This window comes from Liolophura sinensis, chromosome 12 (genome assembly GCF_032854445.1).
Source record: "Liolophura sinensis isolate JHLJ2023 chromosome 12, CUHK_Ljap_v2, whole genome shotgun sequence".
Lineage (NCBI taxonomy): Eukaryota > Metazoa > Mollusca > Polyplacophora > Chitonida > Chitonidae > Liolophura > Liolophura sinensis.
This window is the reverse complement of record NC_088306.1, coordinates 27,402,073-27,421,092: the sequence shown is the minus strand read 5'-3', so window position 1 is coordinate 27,421,092 and position 19,020 is coordinate 27,402,073. Positions and strand designations below refer to the sequence as shown.

Here is a 19,020-nt window from a genome sequence, read left to right as displayed (position 1 = left end):
CTTGCAAGATAGATAACAAATACATATTTAAATTTTTTCCTTTGCCTTGCGATAGTGCCTAGCAGAGCTAGTGATCAGAATGAGCCACTGTAAGGGAGTGCTTATTTGGGCTATCGCCATATAATTAAAGACGTATACCATAGAGAGTAAAACCAGAGCAGCCACGACAGTGTGACAGACGTACAGCATAGAGAGTAAAACCAGAGCAGCCACGACAGTGTGATAGACGTACAGCATGGAGAGTAAAACCACAGCAGCGACAACAGTGTGATACATGTTCTGCATGGAGAGTAAAACCAGAGCAGCAACGACAATGTGATAGACGTACAGCATGGAGTGCAAAACCACAGCAGCGACGACAGTGTGATAAACGCACAGCATGGAGAGTAAAACCAGAGCAGCGACGACAGTGTGATAAACGCACAGCACAGAGAGTAAAACCAGAGCAGCAACGACAGTGTGATAGAGGCAGAGCGTAGAAAGTAAAACCAGAGCGGCGACGACAGTGTGATAGACGCAGAGCGTAGAAAGTAAAACCAGAGCTAGTGTGATCGTCGCTGCAAAGGGTCACACGTAACCGATGAAATACAGCCTCCTGTCCGTTTACCTCAATCAGGGTTTTATTCTAGCTGTTCATGTTACACGCCCCCTAGCACCATGGCTTAAGCAGAATTAGGTTAAAAAAATAGCAGACCGTCACCTAAATCAATTTATCGGAACTTTGTTTCGTCTTATGTGAACAACATCACATCTGAAAAAGTTTCGAGAACTTATTTTATATACATTTTTTTCTGAGTCAAAATCTCTTATCACTAATTCGTAATCATTATAGACAAAATAAACCCATCCCCTACAGTTAATGTACCGGATAAAAAGGCCACTACTCATGCGTTATATTGATTTGCATTTATTAGGTACAATCTGACCCACTTAATTCAGGTCATCAATAAATGCAATGTAATAAAAACAACTTTTTCTAATACATAGTCGGGCTCAAACTGTCGGTGTTCAACAATTAAATGACACATAACATGTATATTTCGTCTTGTATTTTTTGTGCTTATTGTCAGACACTGACAGTATGTCTGATCCGTAAAACAACAATGACAAACAAAACTAAACTAGAGACTACAATCATGTTGAGTATCACTACAAGAAAAGCTGTGGAACATAGCCTAAATGACCTCAAATTTCACCCACAAAAGTGCATTTATAGAGGGAAATAAATGTTACAAAATATTATTTTCGCTGCTGAAACTTACAATTTTCCAGTATCATCCCATGTTCCAAGCAAACCTCAAAACACCTGTCTAAAGTCAACAGTGAACTCTCAGAATCAGGAAAAATGGAGAAGTTAGTCATGGACGAAATTTATACCTAAAGTATGCACAGCATAATCCAACCTACAAGTGAACAACTTGTGGATGAATGCTGATTAGATACATGTAGTTCCGCCAAGGGACAACAGTGGTAGGATTAAACCTAAACTTGAGGACGTGCTTTACACAGGCTCCAAATGTCAAGCCTGTCTAGTCGTGGCAGTGATGTAAAGCAAGCGCTAAAAGCGGCACATGCGCTATAAGGGGTATGATCTCAGTGATATAAACATATCTTCCCTTAGACAACATCCAGATCGCACGACATTACTACACGTATCTTCTTCCATGAGCCTTCACTCGGCATTGCTTCCCATTATTAATATATCTAAACAATTTAACGTTGATTCTTAGGTTATTCACTCAAATGTTCTCTGTTTCATAAGGTCTTAAGCTTGAAGAAGATTAATTCGCCCGATTCCTTAAAGTTATTTTCGTTTCCTCTGGACAGCCTCTGTAATGGCCTCTTTGATCTCCTTCAGGTGGTTGAGTGTATTGAATTCCATCAGCTGAGATAACCGATCAAACGCCTTGTGGGTGTAGGTGAAGTTAAACGTGGAATACGGGGCTTCAGGATCGTCAAAGACGGCGAACTCCGCGAATTCTTTCTCTTCAGTAGTCTCCCTTGGGACACCTAGTGGCCCAAGCATAAACGAAAAATACTTTGGTGAAGACATTCACGAAACAATACAAAGATGGCATGAACGTAGTCGTAGTATAAAAAAAGATTTCTTCCGAATCAATAAAGAAACTGACACAGGAAACAGGCACAGATATAAGTACTGCAACCCTTTGAAAAAGTAGCAATGCTCTGACTTTTTCTTCGCCACATTATGAAAAATAACACAATAAATACGTACCGGTATGCAAAAAACAATGGCGATTTTCCATTTTGCTCAGTAGTACGATTTGATTTGATTGGTGTTTTACACCGTACTCAAGAATATTTCACATATACGACGGCGGACAGCATGGTGATAGGTGGAAACACCTGACCATCTATAGGTGGTGAGGCACCGAACAACAGCTCATATATACTTGCTCCATGTTAACTAAAGAGCAAGGAATTCTTTCTCCAAGTCAAATAAGCGAAACAACTTTGAGTACGGTGTTAAACACCGGATAAATACATAAATAAATGATAATGTCAAAGAACAATCGGTAGTGTCTTTACTCCAGCTTGAATCGGACTACAATCTACATACCGGTCGATGAAAATCTTACCTGGTGCCTTATACTTCCGGAAGTCCAGGTTGACCAGGGTGAAGTGAAGGACGACGGGACATTTAGGGTCGGTAGGATCGCTGAAGATGTACAACTCTTTCATTCCTTCTTCTTCATAGACGCCTTTGTTGATTGGCGGAAAAGGAATACCGTTGCGTTTTGCCCATTTTTCCGCCAACTTGAGCTCCTTTAAATTAGATTGATTTGAATGATTAATTAAACTGTAGTAAAATTTGCACCAACACATGACTTTTTGTTCCAACCTCCGTCTGCGGCTTTAAGTAAGGAATTTTGTCAGGTACCTGTGAAGGGCAGTGGTTTACTCTGGGGTTACGGTTTCTTTCACCCATAAACCTAGCGGCTACCAATGGGATTGTCAGTCAAACATAACCAAATAAATGAACATTTTGTCAGACATATCACGACGAGGAGCCGTTAAGAGCTTGCATAATAGAATATGTGCAGTATATGAAATAAAACAATCTGGTGCCATAACTCAACTCATTCTAGTATCACCACAACTACAGATTATTTTTTGAGAGTAAACCGTTGACAACTATAGGTCATAAAACTGGGCGACAGTCTATCCAGGAAATGTGACCATTATACTGTAAAGGTTCTTTTGCGCTTCACCATAGGTCAATAAGTGCCTGCCTTCCATTACAGGTTATGTAATATGTACCTTGAGAGGCTGGGCATCATCGCTGGGTCTACCGCTGAAGTCAAACGACAGGATGAGGTCGACCCCTCGGGCCTTCCTCAGCACGACAGGGTAAGGGGAGTTGAACGTCAGCCCTGCGTCCACTACGAACTGCTTCCTAATATGGGTGGAAAACACCCTTTTGTTACCGTTAGTCTCGCCTGGAATTAAGAAGATAGAAGTCTCTGGTTAGTCATGTCAATTACCAGTGATAAATCGGACAGTTGGATGAAAACTGTATTATTTATTTCACTGGAAATGTACCCCGCATTCAAACATATTTTAGACATGAGGGATGTGAGCATTGTGTAAAAACCCAGCATGTCGAAGGCAGTGCCGGCTGAAAAGGTGGAAACTGTTTGGCTGTTACTAAGCCCTTTTCTAGACGTGAGGAAGATACGTACTGTGTAGACTCTCGCCCTTGCATAGATTTGTAATCATTGCCTAATTTGCAAACGAAATTTTTTGATACTCGGCACTGTAATTTCTTAGGTCTTCATGCAACAATACACCAGGCAAATGTGAACAGGATAGTATTTATTTATTTATTTATTTATTTATTTATTTGGTGTTATGCTAAAGAATATTTCACTTATACGATGGCGGCCAGCATTATGGTGGGAGGAAACTGAGCAGAGTCCAGCGGAAACTCAATACCCTCAGAGGGTTGCTGAAAGGCTTTCCCACGAACGGTAGGAGAAGAAGCCTGCATAAGGTGAACTTGAACTCACAGCGACAGCATTGGTGGGATACTTCTGAGGCACCGAATGGATGAATGGTTGTGGACAAAAACCGAAGAATAGGCCAAAGACAGACAGAGATTACTTTCTTTACAGTTAGATTCAACGAACCTGGCTCCTCATCGTCATTACTCTCTGTTTCCTCGTCTTCCTCTTTTAAGGCAATCCCTCTCAGGAAGTTGTGTATCACGCCTGCGCGACCTGTGCGCGTGCTCAGGAGCTTGTACTTATTGCTGAAAATAAATCACTTAATGTCTCGATATCGACGACAGTGTGATACACATATTGTCATGTAAGCAAATAATCACAAGTAACCCGTGAAATATACAGCCTCTTGTCAATTTAGGGTTTTAATCTAACTGTTTATGTAAATGCTTAAATAGAAGCAAATTAGACTCTCCCTAGTACCATGGCGTAAAGCAGAATTATGAGTAAAAATATATGCAGTGACGTTAATTGCAGTAAATTAGACGTTACCGATCCAGAACTAAAGATTGGCAGAGAGTTTAAGACACTTCATCAAATTATGAATCACAGTTGTAGTACTTCTTCTTGTTATTGTTCTCACCTATCGACGAGATCTTTGAACCAGTCCGACCAGTATCCACCATTTTCTTCCTCGGGATCCTTCTGCTTCTTCTTTCCACGCTTCGCAGTCTTCGCTGAGCTTGGACCATCATCAATGTCATCATCATCATCATCGGCCTCATCTCCACTCCCGTCGCTAAGTGCAGCTTCTTTCTCCAACTCCTTTTCTGTAACCACAATATCGCCCGTAAGATTCTTTCACTGATAGCCGAGCGAAGTTAATAAATTTCCCGTGGCGGCCGTTTTGTAAGACAAATTAGCCTGTCTAGCGCACATGTAAGGGAACAAAAAAAAAATGCTCCAGAAATGCTTTTCAGTCCTATGGTGTTTCAAAACTAAGGAACACTTAATTAATGTATGGCAGGATTTCGCCCCATACCAGTATGCCATAAAAAAAAATTTTAAAAACCCATCGCAATGGAGGAAAGAACACCACACCACACACCAAAGTGAATTAATTTGGGTCTAGAAGTCGAAACACACATCCCTATACCATACAATAATGGATGTTCAAGGCCAATAATTGTAACACCAATTTCCAAAACAACGATCAACACAAGAAAATTAGAACGATTTTGTGTAAAGAGAAACAGTGCAGCGGTCTCAGGCGGTGTCTGGCGCATTTGCAATGGCCATTTGGCTTTATTCATGTAGTTTTGGGGGATCCCTTCTACGTTCCAAGATTTTTTTCCAAGAAAATGAACTTACCCATTTCCTCTCTGACCATCTCCACTGGGTCCATATTACGGTTGTCATCAAACAGTCGATTAAACATGATGCAGAAAGCGCTGCCCCAAATACCTGCGACAAAAGATTGAAAATATGCTGTAAGGTACTTTACAGAAAAGTATACTTTATTTATTTGATTGTAAAGTTTAGAAAATTCAACTGTGAAAGGAAAAGAAACAATGGCTGTTAGAACTGTGAATGCTACATTATGATCGCCAACAAACAAAGAAGCGAAAACTGTGTCCGAACTTGAGGTGTTACACGAGTAAAGGTTGATCATAACAGCAAGCGCAACGAACCCATATTTGCAACTGATGTCGAAAACTTTGGCATAAAAATTAATACACTGATTCGTAATCACAATATATGATTTGAGATGATTAATTGAAAAACGAGTGATAAGCCCGAGAGAAAGCCAAAGAAAAGCATTTTGAGTTATCTCTTTGTTGCACAGAACTATCTTTTAAATACTTAATTTGGGAATGATAAAATCGGTCTGGTTTACACAGTCACAACAGGACACCTTAAATCGTTGGTGGGAAGGTTCCAAATTTGCAGGAAAGAACCCAACAGTCTAGCGTCCTTCTTACACCATATATTGCAATAACGCTATTTGTAATTTTGAACTTACCTTGTAATTACTTCATATAACAAATTAAAAGACGCATATATAACTATCAGATTTAAATTTGTTATAAGCAAATTAATTTCGCTACGGTACAAAGAGGTAAAAAAAAAATACCTATGCAAAACAAAAACCACGATCCACGACGCAGGCAGAAAAGGATTTACCTAGCGCCAATGGGCTTTCTTGGCTCACAGATATATTCATTTTTATATTGGGCTTTATCCCAGTGGTAAATAATATTTCCTGAGAATATTGTCACGAAGGCCCTCTAACCAAGACCTCAATAGCGAGTGTGACAAATGCTATAAGCAGTTGGCCACGTACCTCTCTGTTGCTGACAGAAATAAACAGAAGCATACCTTGTAGATAATGAAGTGGGGGTTCGTCATACTTCTTCGCCAACTTCCCCATGAAGAACTTACTACCGAAATATCGGCTTTTCATGTACGAACCGAACTTTGCCATTCCTATCTCGTAAGGGCTGAATTCGATCCATTCTGAATCAATGAAATGTTCCTTTTATCAATAAATACAGCTCTTACTTTGTGAGCAGCCATTATTAAAACTCAACTTAAGTGGTATCGATGAAAAGGATCACGATGATGATGATGATGACGACGACGACGACGACGATGGTGGTGGTGGTGGTGGTGGTGGTGATGATGATGATGAATATGACTGATGTAATTACTGTATGAGGTTTGCAGCTATGATGAAGGTCGAGCTAAACCAGATCGTGTACCATGGTATATAACTTGCCAATAATCACCAGCTAGCATGATTTCCTTATTCTTACCTTGGAAGCTTTTCGCTGATACGGCATTCTTCACGTGCACGCATGTGTATAGCGGCATCGGGATACTTCCGTCGGCCAGTTTGACCTGCTGGTCAGTAAGTTTACTGCCAAGTCTCTGAGAATAAATTAGCAAAATTTCAGCAAATTGGTCGAGGTGAAATTTTCTGATAGTGCATGACTTCATACTAACACATACTTTTATAACATACCATCTTAGTCATGCCCCGTAATAATACCAGGCCTACTCATATGTATTTATTTGATTGTTGCTTAACGACGTATGCCAGCATTTTCCACATTTCACGACCGCAAGGTTACGGGAAACCCATTGAATCTGGAGTAAATCACCGCACATCGACAGGTATCTGATAAAATCTCCTGACTTAAAGCCGCTGACGGCAAAAAATGAGGGTTGGATTCGAAAGCATGACCTTACTGATAAATAACCTGATAGTCCATAGCCTTCAACCATTTGAGTTAACGAGGCCGCTACTCATGCTGAAAGTCACACAAACGTCCCGACGACCCACCTTCTCACTTCTTCGGGGGAATGGTTTGAAAAATTCAAAAAATCTGTACTGAAATTATAGAGACTTGAACTTTATTTTTCACAAAACTAATAATCTGGAATTTCGAAGATTAGATTGCTGTCACGTGGTAAAGTGACCTCAATTCATTGACGAACCAGCTTTCCATAACGAGCATCTGAGAAAGGACTGATCGAATAACAAAAGGACAAACTGCGTTTTTACAAGTGCCGAATGATGCATGCAATATTTACTTAAGTCAGCCTAATGTAAATTTGTCCAATGTGTAAGTCTTTCCCACATAAAGTTGTCATGTAAATCGAACCTATGCTGTTCAGCCAGTTGTTCACTCCTCTCATCACGACGACGTTTTGTTAGCAAACTGTCATGTAAATCGAACCTATGCTGTTCAGCCAGTTGCTCATTTTGTTAGCGAACTGTCATGTAAATCGAACCTATGCTGTTCAGCCAGTTGTTCACTCCTCTCATCACGACGACGTTTTGTTAGCAAACTGTCATGCAAATCGAACCTATGCTGTTCAGCCAGTTTTTCATTTTGTTAGCAAACTGTCATGTAAATCGAACCTATGCTGTTCAGCCAGTTGCTCATTTTGTTAGCGAACTGTCATGTAAATCGAACCTATGCTGTTCAGCCAGTTGTTCACTCCTCTCATCACGACGACGTTTTGTTAGCAAACTGTCATGCAAATCGAACCTATGCTGTTCAGCCAGTTTTTCATTTTGTTAGCAAACTGTCATGTAAATCGAACCTATGCTGTTCAGCCAGTTGTTCACTCCTCTCATCACGACGACGTTTTGTTAGCAAACTGTCATGTAAATCGAACCTATGCTGTTCAGCCAGTTGTTCATTTTGTTAGCAAACTGTCATGTAAATCGGACCTATGCTGTTCAGCCAGTTGTTCACTCCTGTCATCACGACGACATTTTGTAAGCAAACTGTCATGTAAATCGAACCTATGCTGTTCAGTCAGATGTTCACTCCTCTCATTACGAGGATGTTTTGTTAGCAAACTGGCAACGCATTACACATTTACTGTAAGGGAATAACGATTCTTTCAGTATTAGCAGGAAAAGATCCCCCATTGCTCTTAATACACATACAAGTTATTCGACTTACATCTTTGAGCAGCGTTTCTCCCACTAGGTGGCCAAAGAAATCCGTGAAGCTGATTGGCTGTCCATTGTTCCACTTGTCCATCACACAGCTGATGTATCGGCTAACTTCGGATATTCCCAACAGCTTCAGCAAACTCGAATCGATGTTGTTCTTCAGCTCCTCTTGAAATTCCTCCATCGTCATTTGCGGCCATTTCGGGTGAGAGCACAGACTGGAGAGAAACCTGCGACGAAATTTATGAACGTTTATGACACAAAATCAGTCCTACTGTTTAGCACGCGAGTTAGGACAGAAACACCAACATTTTGTCATTTTTAATGTGAATCAAGTGACCATGCAAATTTCTCAGTTATACGTTCGGTTGACTAATTATCAGCTCTGTCTCATTAGCCTTCTAATAATCCTTGTCTTTTCGTCCTCTTCTACTTTTCCGTCCCTACACAGCTAATCAACAAAATCGAGCGAAAACAAATTTTCGGTTGCCATGTCCTATTTGAATTTTACACATATCTCGGTGACGTCACGAATTCCGCAGTCAAATGTCCGGAGAGCCGAATGATGACAATTCATTTTAGCCCAGATGCAGTTCGATGTGGTACTCATTGCATCGCCCAAATATGTGTAGGGTTCAAAATGAACATGGGAAAGGAAAGTTGAGGCTCGCTTCAATGGGCTTCAATTCTTCATATACTATAAACCAAGGCTTTTCAAGCGCGCTAAATGTACAAATTAGTCCATTTCTAAGCTGTCCCACTAGACTGTAATGATCAGTTCCAACAAAGGGGCAATAGCCTATAAATATAAGCGTCAAGTCCGACATTCATATATCATTCGTAGTCCGTAAAAGGCGTTCCAAGTCGATAATCGCAAGATCCATTTCCAAATCAACGTTTAACACCAACTCCCAAAGACAAAGGTATGTAAGAAATTATACAAATAAGAAATAAAGCCGGTAACACACAAGAGAGAAGCGGTCATCAGTTTTCAATGATGCCGGGCAGACAATGAATATTCCAGGCATGAATTCCATATCAAAGTTCAAATTCGTAGTCCGTGAATGAGTTCCATGTCAAATAACAATTAAACAAGTATCTCAGTCGCGCTTTCATTGCAACTGTTCATAAAGGCATCATGCCGATGCAATGGGCATGGCTACCTTTACGGCCCCTAACCCCAGGTTAAGCGGTATTAGATACAGTTTGAAAATGACGAGCGTTACAGACCCTAACCGATCAGATTGTGATTCAAAAGTAACGGACGATAAGGCATTATTACAAAATAAAGTAAAAATATGCATTTCTGCCATATTTGGAAATGCAGAATAATCAATTGCTTCAACAATTCCTGTATCCAGTTCCAGATCAGAATCAACCCCGAAACGTAAAGAACCGCTGCTTGGCTCAAGGCCAAATCGTGTGAAAATGACATCCAAATGCGTGCATAAATTTTTCCGTAAATTTGCAGCAGATAGATAGAAAGACATACAGACAAGCGCCTAGTTTACAACCACTTATGTCTTACCAGGCTGATCCAGAAAGTCCAGCGGTATATGACGTACAGTCCAGCACACCTGTTTCTTTCAGAGCTTTGAAGACACCGCTATAAGCCACCATAGCCCGGAAACCCCCACCTGACCCCAGCACGGCTACAGTCGGCACCTGGAATACAGTGCTTTATTCATGGATTGATTTCTTTAGCTTTCACTTTTCTGTTCCGTTTCACTGTTTCTGGTGACATCAGTTATAGTCGTATCAAAATTTTTTTCGGACATGCCATATCTGTAACAGATTCTCCGGGATGTTCTTGTGTCGTATACCAACATCCATTGGTATACCCAAGTTCTACTAATAAACTAAGCATCCTCCAGACTTGGTCCATTTGCATTATTTTCATGCTATTATTGATAAAATGTGATGATAACACACAATTTGAGTAATCCTGTACCAGTGACGTGTTCTGCTGAAACTACGGTGCTAAGAGGTGTAGACATTGTTTCATTTAGAGAATGAACATGAATAGTTATAGAATAAAATCCCTACTGACAAGTTGACATGAAGTCGCAATTCACCGGTTACGTGTAACCATTTGGCAACTATTACGGTGTCGTCGCTGCATCTCGTTTTATTCGAGACTTACAGTCAAGACGTACGCTAATTACAGTGTTTTGTCTTTTTTCAGTCTATCCTTCCTCGCACATCACCTTAACTTGAAAAGTTCTCTCTTGCAAGTGACGGATGTATGTATGCATGCGGTTTAAACTTATGTGTTTTTCGCCAAAAGATACTCTTCATGTGTTGTCTTGTATTATTTGGAACGACGTCCCAAATATAACAAAGCCTTGGACATTAGAGACCTTCACCAAAAGCAAGCATCACCAAACACAACACAGGCGGAAATATCGACTGGAGAAGTTGAACGAACCTCGTCAGTGCTTTTCGGTCCGTTCTCTCCCAGCATGCGACTCATTGCAGCCAGATTCTTCAACTTTCGGGCAGCCAGAAAGTCCTTCTCCTCTTCACAAAGGTCAAGGCTGTAGCGTAGTGTCGGGTCCGGACTGTTCGATAGACGATATGTGGGCACTGTAACCTTTTCTACACGTACTGATATCTTTTTCTAGGAATAGTTGATGTGTTTCTTAAGATGAAAAGTTAGTTTCTATACAAACAGATTACTATAGCTGAAAACTATATCCGAAAGAAGATTTATTTATTTACTTCACTTTTAACTGCATTCAAATCCTTGATTTCTGTGGTCGGTTTTTATGCTGCATGTCTTTTAGATTGTATTCCAAGTTTATATTTATACATGACAGTGTGAAACCAAGTATATATCCAAAGGTTTGGCAACTAGGCCACATAAAATACCTACTCAATTTCCTTCTTTAGCTCAATATCAATTTCGGAAACCTGTAATCAAATAAAATAGCATTGGATATGTCATGGCACACCCCATGGGATAGACATTTTGACGTTGTTTAACTATATGTAAATCTGGGTGTCTTAACAGACAGTCGTAAACCAATCGTCAACCATTATAAACAATTTACATAATCTTATAGGTCAATAATCTTACAGACAATTTCCTTAAGCAGCGTTCAACACAAATCACCAAATATGAAAGAACTAAGAAAGTATATACATGTAAAAGGAAGCCGTCAACAGACTTGATATTCACCGCAACTGAGACGTCAGAAAGACGGAAGTACTAATCCATGTGCGTATATTTTTGATGAGTATCCAAATCGTGTACCATGCCATGCATACCACTTATTGTTAGGTGTATTTCTCAGCTGTGGTTTGATTGCAACTGTTCATGTATCAATCATTTATTCAACATGATACATGTAAAGCCCCTACAGTCCTGTGTTAAAACAACAGACTTAAGTCAGAAAGTTATGCATAAATGGCTAATGATGGCGGTTTCGTCATTGTTCTGCTAAATTCCTTTCACTCCTATATATCTGAAAACCCCTCGTTAAATAGTCTTCTGCATAAAACACTAATCAAATGGATTAACCAAATCGCCCCATGTCCGTAACAGAATGTGCCCATACACACATACACACTCTGTAATCCTTTGTTTGTATGTAGAAAGGAGAGATAAGCTTTCAACGAGAAATATCATACAATCATATACATACTCGCTTAAAACTGAAATGTTTTCTACAAATTTAACATTTAGGAACTGGTGGAGGAGAGAAGGCATTTATAGTCTAAGGAGAAACTTCATTAAAGTTTTAGAAATTCAAAACTTAAGAAAATGATTAGAAAAACGATCTGATGTGTTGTTTTTGGCATTACAAAAAGACAAAAATAATCTAACATAGACTAACTTATGACACTATCTGGAATCAATCATTATGTGAGGTGACATTTTAAGATGCTGCCATATCTTTTTACACCATTTAACATATTTTAACACTCAGAAATTGCCGGTGTTTTAACATTTTTGCTTTAAGAGAGTAAAATTATATCAGATGGTGAGATTTTCTGTGAGCCACATCAAACCTTGTTGAGTGTAATTGTTTTCTTTGTCCACTTGTCCATTTCAATCTCAGCGATATTGATCCGATGCTTTCCTAATAACTCATCAATAGTATAATTGTCATCCTTAAGACATATGTCTGAAAAATAAATAAAAACTTTGGTTTTGCTTCAGTTCAGAATTCTGAAAGAAAACATAACCGAATGGAAAAATAACACAATTGTTAATATTTTCATGTACATATGTTAGTGGCAAATTTGATGTGATATGCGATATCACGGATCGACTATGCACTTATTTGAGGAGCATTTTCCTTTTACAATCTCTTTGCTTTTGAACAAACTTCAGAATATCAGCTCTCACTATTTTGCTATATATTTCAACAGGTGATTTTGAGAGTGTTATATTTTAACACACCACTTTTTTTTATAATGTATTTTAAAGTGTTTTAAAAGGCACTAATATCTGCTTAATGAAATGGTTAATTACATGCTGGAAACTTTTGTAGATATTTGGTAAGACGCGATGTAATTATTTTGTAGGTATTTGGTAAGACGCGATGTAATTATTTTGTAGGTATTTGGTAAGACGTGATGTAATTATTTTGTAGATATTAGGTAAGACGCGATGTAATTATTTTGTAGGTATTTGGTAAGACGCGATGTAATTATTTTGTAGATATTTGGTAAGACGCGATGTAATTATTTTGTAGGTATTTGGTAAGACGCGATGTAATTATTTCCAGTCATCATGTAGATTACTTACGCAGTATGTTTTTCTTTTCTGGGTCAAGAAGGTACCGGAATGTCTCGTTCCATTGGGGATTTGGTGAGTTATTTTGAGTAGCGGTTCTCCTCTTTCCGTCTGGGGTATATCGCATTTTGAGCTCCACATAAGGGTCGGGGGTGTCTACTGTCGATACGGATATACAAGTCAGAGATATGTACTTCTGCTATTAATATGTATCGTGATGTATTTCATACAATTTAGCACCATGTATATAGGTTGTGAGGCACGAGTTCAATCCCGGCCTTGGACACCGAATATCTAGATTTCGCGCAAAACATTTTATCTCATGTACTCTTTCACCCATTTAAATGACCGTCATCTATAAGTGAAAACTTCGAGAGTATCATGTCAAATGACAAGTAAATAGCTAACTGGGCTTACCTATACCCTCAGACTAATATTTACCTATATCCACCACACTTATACTCACCCATGTCCACCACACTTATACTCACCCATGTCCCTATAACTATACTCGTCCATAACGTCATACTTATACTTACATCTGTCCCCACATCTTTATATTTACCCATATCCCCACATCTTTATACTTACCTATATACCCACATCACTACATCCACCCACATCTCAACATCTTTATATTTATCTATATCCATATACTTATACTCACCCATATCCCCACATCCTTATATTTATCTATATCCCATATACTTATACTCACCCACATCCCTACATCCTTATATTTATCTATATCCCATATACTTATACTCACCCATATCCCCACATCTTTATATTTATCTATATCCCATATACTTATACTCACCCATATCCCCACATCCTTATATTTATCTATATCCCATATACTTATACTCACCCATATCCCCACATCCTTATATTTATCTATATCCCATATACTTATACTCACCCACATCCCTACATCCTTATATTTATCTATATCCCATATACTTATACTCACCCATATCCCCACATCCTTATATTTATCTATATCCCATATACTTATACTCACCCATATCCCCACATCTTTATATTTATCTATATCCCATATACTTATACTCTCCCATATCCCTAGTCCTTATATTTATCTATATCCCATATACTTATACTCACCGATATCCCTAGCCCTTATATTTATCTATATCCCATTTACTTATACTCACCCATATCCCCACATCTTTGTATTTATCTATATCCCATATACTTATACTCACCCATATCCCCACATCCTTATATTTATATATTTCCCATATACTTATACTCACCCACATCCCCATATCTTTATATTTATCTACATGTATATCCCATATACTTATACTCACCCACATCCCTACATCCTTATATTTATCTATATCCCATATACTTATACTCACCCATATCACCACATCTTTATATTTATCTATATCCCATATACTTATACTCACCCATATCCTCACATCCTTATATTTATCTATATCCCATGTACTTATACTCACCCAAATCACCCCATCCTTTGGTGACGTTTCTTCCTCTCACAATGTTGACATACAGCAGCAGGCATGGACGATGATCAACCTAAAAAGGCGAACACAAAACATATGCATATCTTTACAGACTAAAACCAGCAATGTAATCTCACTCAGAAGCCCACCTGACGTGACATTCCACACCAGGTATGTACACTCAATGCATACAAGACATCACCTTGCCCGCGTCGCTAAACCCTTTCACACAGCATTCTGTGGACACCTGAGGTGACGTTCCACACCAGTTATATACCATCACCTTGTACAAGACGCCACATTGCCAGTGTCGCTATACCCTCTCACACAGCATTTTATAGACACCAGGCATGACATTCAACACCAGTTATATACTGCCAGTGCCGCTATACCCTCTCGCACAGCATTCTATGAACACCTCGGGACCGGTAGATCTAGGATCAATCCTTGATCGAGTCACACCTAAGACTTTACAAGAGGAAGTTGTAACTTCCTCGCTTGACGTTCAGCATGAAGGGGATAGTGCAACGACTGGTTGACCCGTATCAGTATAATGGCTCGGGCGGGTCGGCTTACTTGCCTTCGGTAAGTCGTCTTAGTGAAGCAACACTAAATAAAAGAGCGGTGGAAATCCGTCCTGCAACAGGGAGGCGCATTACACGTACATGCACCCTAAGGATTCCCTCGTCGTCATATGACTGAAAAATTGTTGAGTACGACGTTAAACCCCAATCACTCACTCACTCTATGAACACCAGGCGTGACATTCCACACCAGTTATGTACACTTACTTTGTACAAGACGCCACGTTGCCAGTGCCGCTATACACTCTCACACAGCATTCTACGGACACCTGAAGTGACATTCCACACCCGTTAGGTACACTCACTTTGTACAAGACGCCACGTTGCAGGTGTCACTCTGCACTGCTTTTTCTTGCACAACACCATGTGGGTAATATACATGGCATTCCATACCATTTAAAACACAAACCCTTTGTACAGAAAGATATACTTACAATATAATGAAACATTCTGTCCCAATGAACACCTCTTTATCAAAACTCATAGTATTAAGTATATACAGTCATTTAATCCACATGCATTGCACACACCAGAACTAAATTTAGCTAAAGTTCCCTTTTAGACGAACGATTACCCCCGTGTATTCCCTTTACGACCTCAAGTAAAACTGAGAAAAACATATGGTCCTGAATGCTAAAATTGCAAATTATCAAGATGGCCGTGAAACAAGCGCGAGAGAAGATAAAATGGCATTTCGAGAGTACCAAACACAACTAAAGTACTTCGAATACTATAGGCATAGTTCACTTTTTATAGTATTTTTCAAGTGACACGTTGTACTTGATTCTCACTGACTCATCTAACTTATAAGGTCAGTAAGAGTTTATTTGTGATGCCTGATTCATTTTCTATTCAGAAAAGCTAAGCGATGGAATGGAAGTGCAGTTTTACTGTCCAGACTGCATGTACGTGAAATACAACACTCACAACAAACTCCTGGCGGCGTGGCATCTTCGTATTTTAGGCCTGGTATCACTCAATACACGACTTAAATAACACCAGCGTATTTCCAAAGTCCAACCAGTTCAGCGAAACTCCGACGTGTGATACAGTCACTTCAAATTCCACCCTATACAAACTGCACTTGTTGGACGATTTTTTTTCACGGATCAGCGAAAAATTGGCTCATGTTTTGCATGGGTCAGTGAATACGGTTACAGTTTTCAAGATGTCTTTGCGACATTGTGGACAATGGGACGCGTCAAACCAAGCGGAACACGCCACGCCACTGTTACCATTTGTATTACACACTATAGAAAAGAACTGTTATCTACTGAGAAGCAAACCCAGTTTGGAGATGATGACGTAAATACGTAAATACCTGCCTGGAACCCGGTTTACGAAACAGTTGTAGCTTGTGCCTGGCGTAACTTCCATGACAACGTAATGAAAACATATTGTATGTCACCATCCTAAATGCTTGGAGAAGGAACTTAAATATTCTCCCATTCTCAGTGCTTGTGGGGTCTTGGTGAACAATAAGCCATAAACAACGCGTGGGTTGCAGTGTACTGTTCGTTAAAGGCCACTTTTCCCTCACCAATATTTTCATATCTGGACGTCACTCGTGAGAAAGTTCACCAGTAGCTTGCCAAAGGTCAGTGGTTTACACCGGGTGCTCCGGTTTCCTCTACCTAGATATGTTTCTGGCCGTATTAGTGAAAATGTGTTGTGAACGGCGTAAGCCAACAATCAAATAAACAAACAAAATATGATAAAACAATAATAAATGAATAATTAAAACCTAAACTCCGAGTGAACTCCATTTCAAAACCTAATGCAGTTACCTGCCCTTGTCAAACATCTCGAGCCCACAGGGGGTAACTGAGCGTCACCAAGGAATCTCGGGCCAACGAGGCATAGGAAATGAAACAGACGGATAAGGAATACAAATGTCTGCAAACTTCACGCCATGGTACTTGATGGGTAGTTTTTGTCTCAAACACCGTGACAAACAGCAACTGCAGCAGGTGTCTCATGTCTCCTGCGAAAGTACAGACTAACACAAATATGCGCCCTACAATTTCGACGGCGCAACAAATATAAACACGGACAAATTAAATATTAATGCTCAATATTTACCTTCCACATTTCTGTAATAAAACTTTTTAACCAGTTTAGCTGAATTATAAAAAGGACTATCATATTTTCGATTGTCCGATCCGTAGAGTACTGCAGGCCCTATACTAGCTCACTGAGATGTAACATGTGGCAAATGCCTTTTAACCTATGAAAAAAGGCTTCCACTCGGTACGACCCTCATCTCTCCCTCTATATATACAATATATATATTAATATAATATAATTGTATATATATATATATATTATCAAGCTTTCTTTCCTCAGCAAATCACCGTTATACCCCAGGGAGGGCTTGCGGAGGGGGGAGAGGGGGAGTGCAATGAATGAATGAATTAATCATTATGGTTTAACGCCACATCGACCATATGCCAGCCTAAAGTTAAACCTATGTGACGAAATTAAATTACGACAACTACACTTAAACTTTTCCCAATGTACCTGTACTCCTCTCGCTTTCTAAATATATAAGCCTACCTCTATAGGGTTTTCATAACATACTTTCTTTTCCACATTCTAGGCCTAGTATACTGTTTTTCCAAATGTAGGCCTACAACGCCTTTGCAAATATATCATATTTGCGAGTTAAAAAAGAAAGAAAAACAACACATAAACCATGGTCTGTATTTAGCTTTGTGTAATTTTTATATGCTCCAAGTATAAATAAAATTGTGATAGTTTTGGTCAAAAGCTTTCAACTTTGTCATGCCGAACACCAGTAAGCAAAATATCATTTTTCAAGTTTTAAAAAAGTGACACTGTTTCAAAGCTTTAAAAATTCTTCATGAAGTTTTAATAACGTGCTTCAAAGGTTTAAAAAATACGGAATAAATAGTGCAACTACATCCCATATATGTGTATCTTAACTCTATGATGACGGCATCAGATCACTTCTTACCTTGACCACGTCGTAGAAGATACCTCATACAAGAGTCACCAAACTCATACCATAATTATTCTGTACCATGTACCGTCACTGAGCTTCAAATAACTTTTGTTGACCTTTTTGGTGGCATAATTGTTAGAGCATCCGCGTTGAACTCGGAAGACCTGGGATCAAACCCCGGTCGGGTCATACAAAAGATTTGTTGCTGCTTGGCCGGGTTCGCTGAGATATCAGAGCAATTAGGAAACATGACTGGGCGTCAGGTGTTTGGCGTGGTGGGTCTATTTCTGTGGCCGCAGCATTTAGGCGGCATGGAGATACAAAGTATACAGGCCTCTCAGGGGCGTAGTGTGGATCTTCACCGGGGGGATGCGGATTTGACAAGAGCGGAACGACTATCACACTCTATGAGGCGAGGGTCGAGGAGCAGCATAGGCCCCGGAAACTCCGAGATATTAGATTGCCGGAGAGAGAATCTGAGTGATTTCGAAGTGTTTCGAATGCAGATTTGGCCAGTGTGTACGCATTCATTTTCACATTAAAAAAAAAAAACCCAAAACAACTCAATGTTCAGGCTGTCCCTGAATATATAGTAGGCCTATTTATTGTCATGGGTTCCAGGGTTACAAACTAGGCCTACAAGTAAAACTGCGGCATCTGTCTTGCCCACCAGGCGGAAGTGACTACTGCTGCCTGCGCGGTACGATTCAGGAGAGGTAATTCTGTGAAACACGCACCACCGGAAACAGGGTGGAATAGGTCACGTAACAGAACATGTGTAAATAGGCCTATATA

At 39.6% G+C, this 19,020-nt stretch overlaps 1 protein-coding gene across 1 annotated transcript; it reads right to left on the bottom strand.

Annotated features, from left to right (window-relative positions):
- Nucleotides 1-1,804: 1,804 nt before the first annotated feature.
- LOC135479841 (cytosolic phospholipase A2-like) lies at nt 1,805-12,483 on the bottom strand. The gene is made up of 13 exons (XM_064759745.1): nt 12,454-12,483; nt 11,315-11,352; nt 10,868-11,000; nt 9,968-10,104; nt 8,447-8,669; nt 6,782-6,896; nt 6,345-6,482; nt 5,337-5,429; nt 4,609-4,795; nt 4,126-4,273; nt 3,283-3,456; nt 2,601-2,787; nt 1,805-2,010 (listed from the first exon to the last, which is right to left on the bottom strand). Exons 3-13 carry the CDS (start codon nt 10,910-10,912, stop codon nt 1,805-1,807), a joined length of 1,653 nt encoding a protein of 550 aa, XP_064615815.1. The 5' UTR covers nt 10,913-11,000; nt 11,315-11,352; nt 12,454-12,483.
- Nucleotides 12,484-19,020: the final 6,537 nt, after the last annotated feature.

Bases quoted from the DNA above. Each gene is read 5' to 3' on its own strand.
- LOC135479841 (XM_064759745.1), bottom strand. From the start codon at position 10,912: ATGAGTCGCATGCTGGGAGAGAACGGACCGAAAAGCACTGACGAG. The intron at 8,670-9,967 runs GTAAGACATAAG...ATTTCGTCGCAG, and splicing joins GGACTTTCTGGATCAGCCTG to GTTTCTCTCCAGTCTGTGCT. The intron at 5,430-6,344 runs GTATGCTTCTGT...CTTTTGTCGCAG, and splicing joins CCCACTTCATTATCTACAAG to GTATTTGGGGCAGCGCTTTC.